Raw genomic sequence first — 12524 nt, 5'->3', positions numbered from 1 at the left:
GTTTTTTCCCCACTATCTTTAAACACTTTTGTTTATTAGTTTCCACTTGTGGGGAAGAGCAAAACTGGAGGCCATCAATATAAGATAGCTATCAATATGATAGTCAGCAAGAAATAAAACAGGAAATTCAGAAGAACATTCTTCACCCAGAGAGTGGTGAGAATGTAGAACTTGCTACCACAGGGAGTAGTTGAGGCGAATAGTGTAGATGCATTTAAGGGGAAGCTAGATAAGCAAATGAGAGAGAAGGCAATAAAGGGTTATGTTGATAAGAGTTAGATGAGGTAGCTTGAAAGGAGGCTTGAGTGGAGCATAAATGCCGCCGTGGGTTGGTTGGACCGAATGGCCTGTGCTTCTATGTAATTCTATGTAATAAAAATATCGGAGATGGGGAAAAAGACTATGAGACAGGTCGGGGCAATTAGAGGTGGGAGGTCATGTGATGAAACCTCCAGGAATAGGTCCAACCAGAGTTAGTTACCCATGGAGAAGGATTCAAAACACAATAACCTTTTCATTCAGAGATGAGAGTACTACCAACTGAACCAAGCTACCACAAGCTGAAACATGCTTATATTTATTCAAAAACATTGTTGAAATTTGTCCCTGCCCCACCCCAGTGAAAGTTGTTCTGTAATGACACCGGTTTGGAAAATCATGTTCTTGTAACACACACACACAAACATACATATCAACATTCTTGGAACTTCCAGCTTGTCACACCTATTCCTTATTGTCACAGTTTTAGCATGCTTTTAAGAACATAAGAACAAAAGAACATAAGAAATAGGAGCAGGAGTAGGCCATACGGCCCCTCGAACATGCTCTGCCATTCAATTAAGATCATGGCTGATCTTTGATAACAACTCCACTTTCCTGCCCGATCCCCATATCCCTTGATTCCCTCAAGAGTCCAAAAATCTATAAATCTCAGCCTTGAATATATTCAACAAGTTAGCATCCACAGCTCTCTGGGGTAAAGAATTCAAAAGATTCACAATCCTCTAAGTGAAAAGGTTCCTCCTCATCTCAGTCTTAAATGGCTGCCCTCTTATCCTGAGACTATGTCCCCTAGTTCTATACTCTCCAACCAGGGGAAACAACCTCTCAACATCTATCCTGTCAAGCCCCCTTAGAATCTTATATGTTTCAACGAGATCACCTCTAACCATAGGACAACCCTCTCATCCCAAGAATCAATCTAGTGAACCTCTGTTGTACCGCCTCCAAGGCAAGTATATCCTTCCTTAAATAAGGTGACCAAAACTGTGCACAGTACTCCAACTGTGGTTTCACCAAAACCCTGTACAATTGAAGCAAGAGTTCCTTACTCTTGTACCCCAACCCCCTTGCAATAAAGGCCAACATGCCATTTGCCTTCCTAATTGCTTGCTGTACCTGCATGTTAACTTGCTGTGTTTCTTGTACAAGGATATCCAAATCTTTCTGAACGCAATGTTTTGCAGCATTTTGTAAGATCATGATTAAAATGTAAATCTAGACATAATACCTGGGTCTATTTTAATGGATAACAGTAACACTTGCTATTCAGTCCTCCCAGCACTGCTGGCACTGTGGCATGAATCACCAGTACTTGCCTGTCATTTTGCATAACCTAAGCCTGTGTTCCTGTGAGGTGTTAATACAATGATTTGACTGTGCTGTTTTACTGCACATCTATGTATCTATCCCAGTACCAGTTTTATCTTGTTGCTACTTTACCTGTTGAACCTGCAAGCTCCTGACCATGCTGCCTTCAATAACCTCCCATGGTCACACACAGTGTCTCTGAGCCTTTGACTGGAATCAGTGGCCAACCTTTCAATACCTTCTTGCCACCAAGGTTCTCTACCTCAGCACGCCACTCTTCATAATGTTTTGCAACATGACCAAACCCGTAGACTGCTCCAATCAGTTAGTACGGTTAATTGCGTTAACTTTTGAAATGCCAGCATATAGCCTGGAGTTGAGAGATTTTGCTGGGGGATATGCTGAATTTAATGTCAACAGCGAGTCAGAGAACGTCCTGTTCTGACTGTTCCTTTTTTTTTCTTTAACACATTCAACTTTAAAAGTAAACCATCCATTTGCACCCAACGCTCTTTTAAAGGCAAATGATTTAAAATATATAGGATAATCCATTTATCATTTGGCCAGTCTCAGGCCGAATCTGCCAGTTAGTCCATCAGCTGTGTGGTATAACAGAGGCTTCTTTATACTGCTGGACACATTATCCAGTCCATGAGATAACATTCATCATACAACATTATGCAGAGGCTAAATTTAAAACCAGATATGGACATGATAGAATTGCTCATGATATGAACTCCATCTAGTAATGATATTGCTGCCAAGAGTGGGGAAAATCAAGCACAACTAAGGAAAACCCAGACAGCCCCACAACCACAGAGGAATTTTCTAGCTACATTCTAAATGATGTCCTGTCCTCCATGATGCCACAATACATTTGCACTATTTCATTAGCAAGTTTGTCATATTTAGCATATTCTACCTTTTGAGGTGTAAATGAGACCTGAAATATTTTCTGTCTGTACTTAATAGCCGTGTGATATGTCAGGTTTGCCTGGTAGATACATCATGTACAAGGCAGTTGTTTAATATGTTTAATCTATTTACATAATCTGCAGCTCCCGATTACAATCACATGCTCCCTCTTACACTTCAAATTGTCAAGCTCAAACAATAAAATGTTAATTCAAATTACATTCAGTCTTCTACTGAAAGTAACACCACTACAGCTAAGTACAGCGCTGTCAGTGATAGAAGTGGGAGAGATCAGTCACTGAGGTTCACACCACTCCTGGCACTCAACCTCATAGAACGGACTAAAATATAATAGGAGAGCAAGAGGAATAAAAGGAAGACAGTGGATCTCTTATACAGAAGCGCTGTCTGAGTGGTTCAAGCAGTATCCTAATCCATGTATAAAACACAAAGAGTTTGTAAATATCGTCTGACTGCTCAGATTAATTCAGGCTTTAAAATGTATTACTATTTCAGTTTTGTGCAGATGTTCCAATCAAATTTTGGACATTTCCTGCACAGACAGTGCAGTGGCCAACAACACATCCGCTCACTACCATAATAATACATTGGGCTAAAAAATTCGGGTATTAGCAATTTTGCCTGTTTTTGGGCGATAATCATGGAGTTATTTTTTTTTAGCCCCGGGGTAGCGTTATCACTGGACGTCAGAAAATTCAGCAAACGGCGACCAGCGATAGCGCTAAGTCTGGCCTTGCACGAGTGAATTTGTGCGCCGGAGCCAAAATTTGCAATTGGAAAAAAAAAACAGACGTTCTGCGTATGAGTGAATTTTTTTTCCCCCGACTTTTTTTTCTCCGATTTTTTTCTTCTTCCCACGATTCTGGTCAGCTATCAGGGATGTGCAGTACATCCAGGGCTGAATCAGGTACTTTTCAGACCAAGCAGCCATGATGGAAGGGGACTCCAGCAGGCAGAGAGCCCAAAACTTTAGCTATGGAGCAAACAAGGCCCTGATTGCAGCTGTGCAAAGCAAATGGGGGGAATTTAACAGGAGGGGTGCTGGTTAAACCCTCCCAGCTGTGCGAAGGCATCTGTGGACCAGCGTGGCTCAGTCGATAATACCAAGAGTGACCATCAACAATGTCGTAAAAAGTTCAACAACCATTGCAGGGTCGTGAGAGTAAGTAATATTTTTATTCATGCACTCATTCATTACTTAAATTGTAAATCTGATACATGTTGGTACAGGTAGGCTTAGTGTTGCACCTTATTTGCCATGAATGATCATCACACATTAGTAAGACTGCTTTTGACATCTTAAAACATGTTTCTGCACTTCGATGTCTTCTTCATGAACCATGTACAAATACCAGGGCCATTAAACAGTATTAAGTGCACACAGTATGGTATAAGTGCTTTGATGGCTATCTGTGTGTGCCACAAGAGCAGAAAGACCCTCTGGTAACCATTCCAATTGTCATCTTTGCAGGGAAAGATGTTCCACAACCCCCGGGAGCAGCGACGGACAGGCCGTGGTCCACCCTGGGCACTGCCGTTAACGGACCTGGAAGAATGCGTGACAGCTATCATCGGTGCTTTGGTGAGGTCAACGGCCCATGGGGGTGCTGATCCCCTGTTTGAAACTGAGGGTAAATCCTGCAAAATCCCTGGGCTGGGTTGGGGCAATGTGATGTATTGTCTGTGGGCTAGGGTGGGGCAATGTAATGTATTGTCTGTGGGCTAGGGTTGGGGTAATGTGATGTATTGTCTGTGGGCTAGGGTTGGGGTAATGTGATGTATTGTCTGTGGGCTAGGGTTGGGGTAATGTGATGTATTGTCTGTGGGCTAGGGTTGGGGTAATGTGATGCAGTGTCTGTGGGCTAGGGTTGGGGGTAATGTGATGTATTGTCTGTGGGCTAGGGTTGGGGTAATGTGATGTATTGTCTGTGGGCTAGGGTTGGGGTAATGTGATGCAGTGTCTGTGGGCTAGGGTTGGGGCAATGTAATGTATTGTCTGTGGGCTAGGGTTGGGGTAATGTGATGCAGTGTCTGTGGGCTAGGGTTGGGGCAATGTAATGTATTGTCTGTGGGCTAGGGTTGGGGTAATGTGATGTATTGTCTGTGGGCTAGGGTTGGGGCAATGTGATGCAGTGTCTGTGGGCTAGGGTTGGGGTAATGTGATGTATTGTCTGTGGGCTAGGGTTGGGGCAATGTGATGTAATGTCTGTGGACTAGGGTTGGGGTAATGTGATGCAGTGTCTGTGGGCTAGGGTTGGGGCAATGTGATGTATTGTCTGTGGACTAGGGTTGGGGTAATGTGATGTATTGTCTGTGGACTAGGGTTGGGGTAATGTGATGCAGTGTCTGTGGGCTAGGGTTGGGGCAATGTGATGTAATGTCTGTGGACTAGGGTTGGGGTAATGTGATGCAGTGTCTGTGGGCTAGGGTTGGGGTAATGTGATGTATTGTCTGTGGACTAGGGTTGGGGCAATGTGATGCAGTGTCTGTGGGCTAGGGTTGGGGCAATGTGATGTAATGTCTGTGGACTAGGGTTAGGGCAATGTGATGCAGTGTCTGTGGGCTAGGGTTGGGGCAATGTGATGTATTGTCTGTGGACTAGGGTTGGGGCAATGTGATGCAGTGTCTGTGGGCTAGGGTTGGGGCAATGTGATGTAATGTCTGTGGACTAGGGTTAGGGCAATGTGATGCAGTGTCTGTGGGCTAGGGTTGGGGCAATGTGATGCAGTGTCTGTGAACTACATATAATGCAGTAGCGACGGTCCTTCAATGAGCCCCATGTCACCCTGTGCCCTCCCCTGCTGCTAACCACTCATTTGTTGTTTTCTATTTCCAGATGAGGAGGCGTCTGATTCGCCAATGGAAGCCTCCACCTCGGCCCATCACGTGGGGGTGCAGGAGGGGGACCACGAAGACACCGCGGATGAGAGACCTCCACGGGAGGAGGAAACTCAGGGAGCTATTCGGCGGCGGTGTAGGGGGAGCCGATGCAATAGACGATTCTTTTGCCTGCGGCAGCCAGTAGCTCTGACCAGGAAGACACATTCTCGGGCTTTGCCCAATCCGAGGCCCCGTGTCTAAGTGGCATGCAGCCACGCACTCCTAGGGTTAAATCCCGTATGCAGTCTCTCCAGAGGGAGAATCGGCAATGCCGGTTTGCTGACAGACAGGCAGACACATACCTGGACATGGTGGTACTGTCCACGGAGAGCATCCAGCTTACCCGACAGCTCCTGGAGGTCTTGGTTGCATTTCCTGCAAGCATTGCGGTGGCACTATCGGCGGACACGTGGAAGGGCATGTCTCAGTTTGTAGCGGCTGTCAATGACCATGCCTAGTTGATGGTCTCGAACTTTGGCACCCACATCACCCGTGAGTGGCAAGGTCGAGCAAGAGGTTCGCCACTCAGAAGCCGGGTCTTCCATACCCCGAGCTTCTCCAGGAGATCGACACATGACATTGTCTATCCCCCTTTTAAACCAGGACTCTGGGTGCTTTGCTGCACGACGTGTTGGTGCCACCTTGGGTACGGTCATGGCGTGAGGGAGGGGGCTTAGGGTGAGGGGGGAGGAGGGGCTGCAGGTAAAAGACGTTCGGCGCAGGGGTTGTTCTTTCATTGTTTTGTTGCTGTTTTGTTGTTGTTGCTATTTTATAAAAGTTTTAAAAGTTTCCCAATTCTGTTAAACATTATTATGACCTTTTAATGACTTAATAAATTTTATTCCATTTCCAAATTACATTTGCAATTTTTAATAAATCTTATTCAAGTTACTGTATGTTAAATAAATTCTTTTGTTCACCTTAACCATTCCTATGTAGTGTCTCATTTGCAGAATAAGAGGGGGACTAGTCAACATGGTGGGTTAGAGTGGGCAGGCAACGGTGAAACATGCTGTTCACTGTTCAAGCAAAGTGATGAATTATGAGCTGCTGATGTAAGGCTTTTGCAGTGGCGAAAGCTCCACGAGGCCTCCCCTCTGATGGTGGGATTTTGGCGTCACTGGGAAGGCAGACATAAATTTTGTTTAAAAGATGAACAGAAGGCAGGGACGATTTCATCCGCATACAGACACTGCCAGATTTAATGATGCTATGTTGACACTGGCGCTGCAGGAAGTGAGAGAAAGCAGGGTTAATCCTCATTAGCACTGAAGGGTATCCTTGCAGCAGTGTGCAAGTCTTTCAGGGGATGGGCGAGACAGTCCGTGCTCTCTGCACTACACAGAGGAGCCGGACGCAAATGCTCAAGGTGGGAACTGATGGAAGTAGCTGGGGGCCACCGCTGTTTGCAGTGTCAGAGGTGGAGCCCACATCTGGTCCTGGGAGATGCCATGAATGGAACCAGGTGAAACATTAACTCTGCTTCTCTCCACATGCTGCCTGACCCGCTAAGATTTCCAGCATTATCAGTTTTCCACCAGAACTTGTTGGCTTGTGACAGGGAGCCATCTGGTTTTGCTTTTTTAAGCCCAAATTTTCATTCCCCTTCCCCATCTCCAGGGACACAAAAGCCATTTATTCTTTTCCCTTTGCTTCCTTGATTGAGATCAGTTGAGCCTGCAGAGGTTAAGGTTGGCATGTTTGAGGTCCAGTCAGTGTGACTCACTGAGATATCATGTTGTGTACCCACCCACTAAATCCTTGGGTAATATAATACTTTTATAAAAAAGACCAGGTTATTTGACACTGTATAATCTATTGATTTGATATAAAATAATAGCTAGCAGTGTGCTAATGGCTCACATTCAACTCAACAGTTCCAGACAAATGACGGAAAGCTTATCAGCATCAACAGGTGTAAAGTCACTGGAGGGTCATCATCATAGGTAGTCCCTCGAGATCGAGGAAGACTTGCTTCCACTCTAAAAGTGAGTTCTTAGCTGACTGAACAGTCCAATACGGGAATTACAGTCTCTGGGACAGACAATCGTTGGAGGGAAGGGGTGGGTGGCTTTGAGGGTGTCCTTGAAACGTTTCCTCTGCCCACCTGGGGCTCGCTTGCCGTGAAGGATTTCCGAGCAGAGCGCTTCCTTTGAGAGTCTTGTGTCGGGCATGCGAACAATGTGGCCCGCCCAACGGAGCTGGTTGAGTGTGGTCAATGCTTCGATGCTGGGGATGTTGGCCTGATCGAGAACACGGACGTTGGTGCATCTATCCTCCCAGGGGATTTGCAGGATCTTGCGGAGACATCATTGATGGTATTTCTCCAATGATTTGAGGTGTCTGCTGTATATGGGCCACATCTCTGAGCCATACAAGAGGGCGGGTATCACTACAGCCCTGTAGACCATAAGCTTGGTGCCAGATTTGAGGGCCTGATCCTCAAACACACTCTTCCTCAGGCGACCGAAGGCTGCACTGGTGCACTGGAGGTGGTGTTGGACCTAGTCATCGACGTCTACCCTTGCCGATAATACCCTTCCCGAGGTATGGAAAGTGGTCCACGTTGTCCAAGGCCATGCCGGGGATTTTGATGACTGGAGGGCAATGCTGTGTGGTGGGGTCAGGTTGGTGGAGGACCTTTGGCTTATGGATGTTTAGTGTAAGGCCCATGCTTTCGTACACCTCGGTGAAGATGTTGACGATGGCTTGGATTTTAGCCTCTGAATGTGCACAGATGCAAGGGTCGTTGCGTACTGTAGTTCGATGACATCTGGAAGGAGGTGAGCATGCCTGGAGATCTTAAGAGATGCCATAATCGTGACCATCTTTCAAAAAGGGGACAAGTCTAACTGCAGCAACTACAGAGGAATCTTCCTGTTGTCGGCCACTGAGAAAGTCAGCGCTAAAATCCTCCTCAACCGTCTTTTCCCTGTGGCTGAGGGGCTCCTCCCGGACTCACAGTGCGGATTCCGTCTGCTACGAGGTGCAACGGACATGATCTTTATGGTGCGACAACTGCAAGAGAAATGCAGGGAACAGCACCAACCCTCACAAAGGCCTTTGACACTGTTAACCGCGAGGAATTATACAGCATCCTCCTCCGTTTCGGCTGCCCCCAAAAGTTTGTCACCAACCTCCCCCTGCTCCACAATGATATACAATGATCCTGACCAATGGATCCACCACAGACCCAATCCACGTCCGGACCGAGGTCTAGCAAGGCTACGTCATTGCGCCAATCTTCTTCTCGATCTTCCTCGCTGCAATGCTCCATCTCACGCTCAACAAGCTCCCCGCTGGAGTAGAACTAAACTATAGAACCAGTGGGAACCTGTTCAACCTTTGTCATCTCCAGGCCAGATCCAAGACCGTCCCATCCCCTATCGTCGAACTGGAGGGTATTGGTTAGTCAACGCAGTATGCATGGTACAGGTTTTAATTATTCTTTTCCTATCACCAAGGTGTATTTGTTCAGCAGAGGGAGTGTGACATAAGTAAAAAAAAAGATATCACATCACGTGAACAGTGATATGGGATATGAACATGTACAGATTCAGATAAGATATATAATGCTTTTCACTACCACCGGATGTCTCAAAGAGAATGTATTGTACTCACTGTGCTACATTCCCCTGCACTGTAATCAGCCGAGCAGTACTGGGATCGGGTATTTCAAACAGTAGAAATGTTCTGAAATACTGATCAACTGTGTTATTCCTTCTCCCACCTCCCCTCCATGGAGAATGGAAAATCTCAAGCCATACATGTTTAAATTAATCATTACCAATTCTAAGGTGGCCTGAGGTTGTTACATGCATAAAGTAAAACATTTTCTTTCATAGAAACATAGAAATTAGGCGCAGGACCAAGCCATTCGGACCCTCGAGCCTGCACCGCCATTCAATAAGATCATGGCTGATCATTCAACCTCAGTACCCCTTTCCTGCTTTCTCTCCATACCCCTTGATCCCTTTGGCCGTAAGGGCCAATTCTAATTCCATGGATATATAAATCGGGTATTGACCATGTATCTAAAAAGGACCATGCTGCTCCCTGGCCGCCGTTGACCGCTCCTTTTATGGCCCCGACCTGCCGCTGATGTTCCCACGCAGGACGGGGCCACATCATTCGGGGCCTGGAAGATGCATGGGCCCAGGTGTAGCACGGGCCAGCCCACACTGCGACATGTGTGCGTACTAGGCCCGTGCAGCAGAGCTAGTCTCCATTCGTCTTGGTTAACCCTTGCCACTAGACCAAGACCTAGCTCTGTCAAACTCATGTGGTGGCTGGTGTGCAACGGCCACCACACATTAAAAAAATCCATGCACAGACATCTTCCACCCTTCAAAATGCAGTTCTGGACCTGGAATATTAGGCCCTTCATTGAAACACCTGTGAACTCAGTGAACTCATTGTTTTTTGGCATGGAAGTCATCCTCGATTTGAGGGACCGCCCAAGAAGATGGTGGTGGGATGGTTCATTGCCCAGCTCCTCGTCCTCCTTGTGGTCCTCCTCCTCCACCCCTCTCTCCTGAGGTGGTCCTGCAAACCCCATTGGCAATTCTTATACCCTCATGATGGCTAAGTTGTGTAGCATGCAGCACACCACAATGAACTCAGAGACCTGCTGAGGGGAGTATTGCAGGCAGCCTCCAGAGTGGTCCAGGCATTGGAAATGCTGCTTGTGCACTCCAATTGTCTTTTCGACGATGTTGCGTGTGGCTATATGGCTGTCGTTATAGCGATGCTCGGCTTGTGTCTTAGGGTTCCGGAAGGGGTCATGAGCCAAGTGGCAAGGCCGTAACCTTTGTCCCTGAGCATCCAGCTATGGCCTTGTGGCTGACGCTCGAGCAGGTATGGGACAGTGCTTTCACGCAAGATGAAAGCATCATGGATGCTCCCTGGAAATTGGACATTTACTGCCATGATGCACTGAGTATGGTTGCAGATGATCTGTACTTTCAGGGAGTGGAATCCCTTTTGGTTTCAGTAAATCTCTGGATCGTCTAAAGGTGCTCGCAGGACGATGTGCATACAGTTAATGGCAGCCTGCACCTTGCGGAAGCCAGCAATTTGTGCAAAACCTACAGCCCTCTCATTCTGTGCCTCTTTGATCAGTGGGAAGTTTATGAAGTCCATCCTGTCTGCATACAGTGCAGTAGTCACCTGGCGAATGCAGCAATGTGTAGCGTGCTGTGAGATGGAGCATATGTCCCCTGCTGATGCCTGAAAGGAGCCGGAGGCATAGAAGGTAAGTGCCGCAGTCACCTTTAGTGACGGGCAGTACAGTCCTGATGCTGCTGGTAGGCTGTAGGTCTGCCTTTATCAGCTGGCATATCTCTGTGACAACCTCTTTTCGGAAGTGCAGCCTTTGAACGCACTGTGCCTCAGACAGGTGCAGGTATGAGCGCTGTTCCCTGTAAACACGTGGGGGGTAAGGCCTCCTCCCCATACGTTTGTGAGTTCTTCAATTACACACAAAATGCTCTTGAATAAGTCTTCTACCATGATTCGATGCTGCATAGAAAAAGCAGCCAGGAATAATGGCAAAGATATTATAGCCCACATTCTTTTAAATGTCCTTAAATATCCGTAAAAGCAAACTATGAACTCACATTAAGCTCATTGTGTAAAACACAGCCTTTCCTCCAAATCCTTTTATGCATTGAACTTCTGCTCCATTTTTCAAGATGGCACTGTTAGCGCCGAGTGTTCCCTGGATCTGACCTGGTAAGACTTGATTTGTTCAGGCGTGTTTTTGGGCCGGCGATAAAAAAGGCGATATTGGCAAATTTTCCATCCCCCGGCGATAGCACAGCGATGCACACCGATTGACGTCATAAAACCGGCTAAAAAAAATGGACCGGCAATAATTTTTAGCGCCGACGCAGAACCGCTGCCAAAGTTTCCGCCTGGGCGCTAAATTTTGTGTGACTCATTTAGTGCCATAAAAAGTTACAAAATCAAACCTGCCGAATTTCTAGCCCATGACTTGGCATCATAACTGTGGGGTAGCAAGAAATGTTACATTCAGTACATGCCACAGATGACAAGAGAACAAATACGGACACTGGTTAATGCACAGTGAAGTAAGCTTTTTCAAATCAAACCTTACATAGGCCTCGATAACAATGGGAAGGTCTTTTTAAGCACGTCAGTTCTCACCAGTAAAATCTCCTATAAGCACTTCAATAGTGCTGCACAGTAGCGACACAGAGTACGTTTTGCTGAGTCGGTGCAGATTTATAGAAAGAATGGAAAAAGTTTAATTTGGAAGAGGTCAACTTCAGAGCAACATTTCCAGCCTGAGTGACAACACTCTCCACTTTAGGAGCCTGCTGCAAGAGGACAGTATTATTGATCAGTTCTAATCATGGGCTCTAACTCTCAGGAGGTCAAAAGAAAATAATAGCAGATTACAGGATAATAATACATTGCGTTACCAATTAAACTACACTAATAAACTCACAACATATCTCATTCAACTACGTTGCCAATGGCAACAATACTATCTTCACACCAATAATCTGTCTAACATTTTTCAGCTGTGAATTCAATAATTCAATTCCCTTCGTTCTTGTTTTCGGTGAATGCTACGTTACTGTACAGGAGGGGGAAGTTTTCAATACCCTTTGAAAACATTCCTACCTGATAAAACTCTCGAAGCCAGTTCTTTTGTAGATTTTCAGGCTGCAATACACAAAAAGGTAACAAAAAGTAAATAAACTGCTCATAAAATACACATTAGTATGACTATGTTATATTTAGCCCTCTGAGGGGTTACAAAAAGGATGTTTCATTTTAAACCTTTCATTTATTTTTTGTGCGCAATAACTAAAATAAAAATGGTGATTATTTAACCCAAATGGAACTATAAGTCATTAGGCTGGTACTAAAAGCTGTTTAAAAGAACATTTCACTTCAATCTATCTCTGAAAAAAACCCAGATAATGCCTCCTTTGTCATTTCCACGAGAATTATCCAATACTTCAGTCCTGAAGGAGAATATTTGGAATTGAGTGGGCAATGCAGCAGTTTCTGGGTTTTACTTCAAAAGAAGATTACACCCAAGATTAGGTGTATGCAGGACGAACACTCACCTCAGCTGGAAAGGT

General features: G+C 45.7%; 1 protein-coding gene across 1 annotated transcript in view; it reads right to left on the bottom strand.

The window, feature by feature from the left end:
* Window positions 1-12524, bottom strand: part of LOC139255855 (inositol polyphosphate-5-phosphatase A) — a 547723-nt gene that overhangs the window by 312956 nt on the left and 222243 nt on the right. The window contains exon 2 of the mRNA XM_070874031.1: window positions 12058-12099. Within this exon, the coding sequence (XP_070730132.1) occupies window positions 12058-12099 (42 nt within the window). The remainder of the gene's footprint in view (window positions 1-12057; window positions 12100-12524) is intronic.

This window comes from Pristiophorus japonicus, chromosome 3 (assembly GCF_044704955.1).
Source record: "Pristiophorus japonicus isolate sPriJap1 chromosome 3, sPriJap1.hap1, whole genome shotgun sequence".
NCBI lineage: Eukaryota > Metazoa > Chordata > Chondrichthyes > Pristiophoridae > Pristiophorus > Pristiophorus japonicus.
This window is presented reverse-complemented; position numbering and strand designations above follow the sequence as displayed.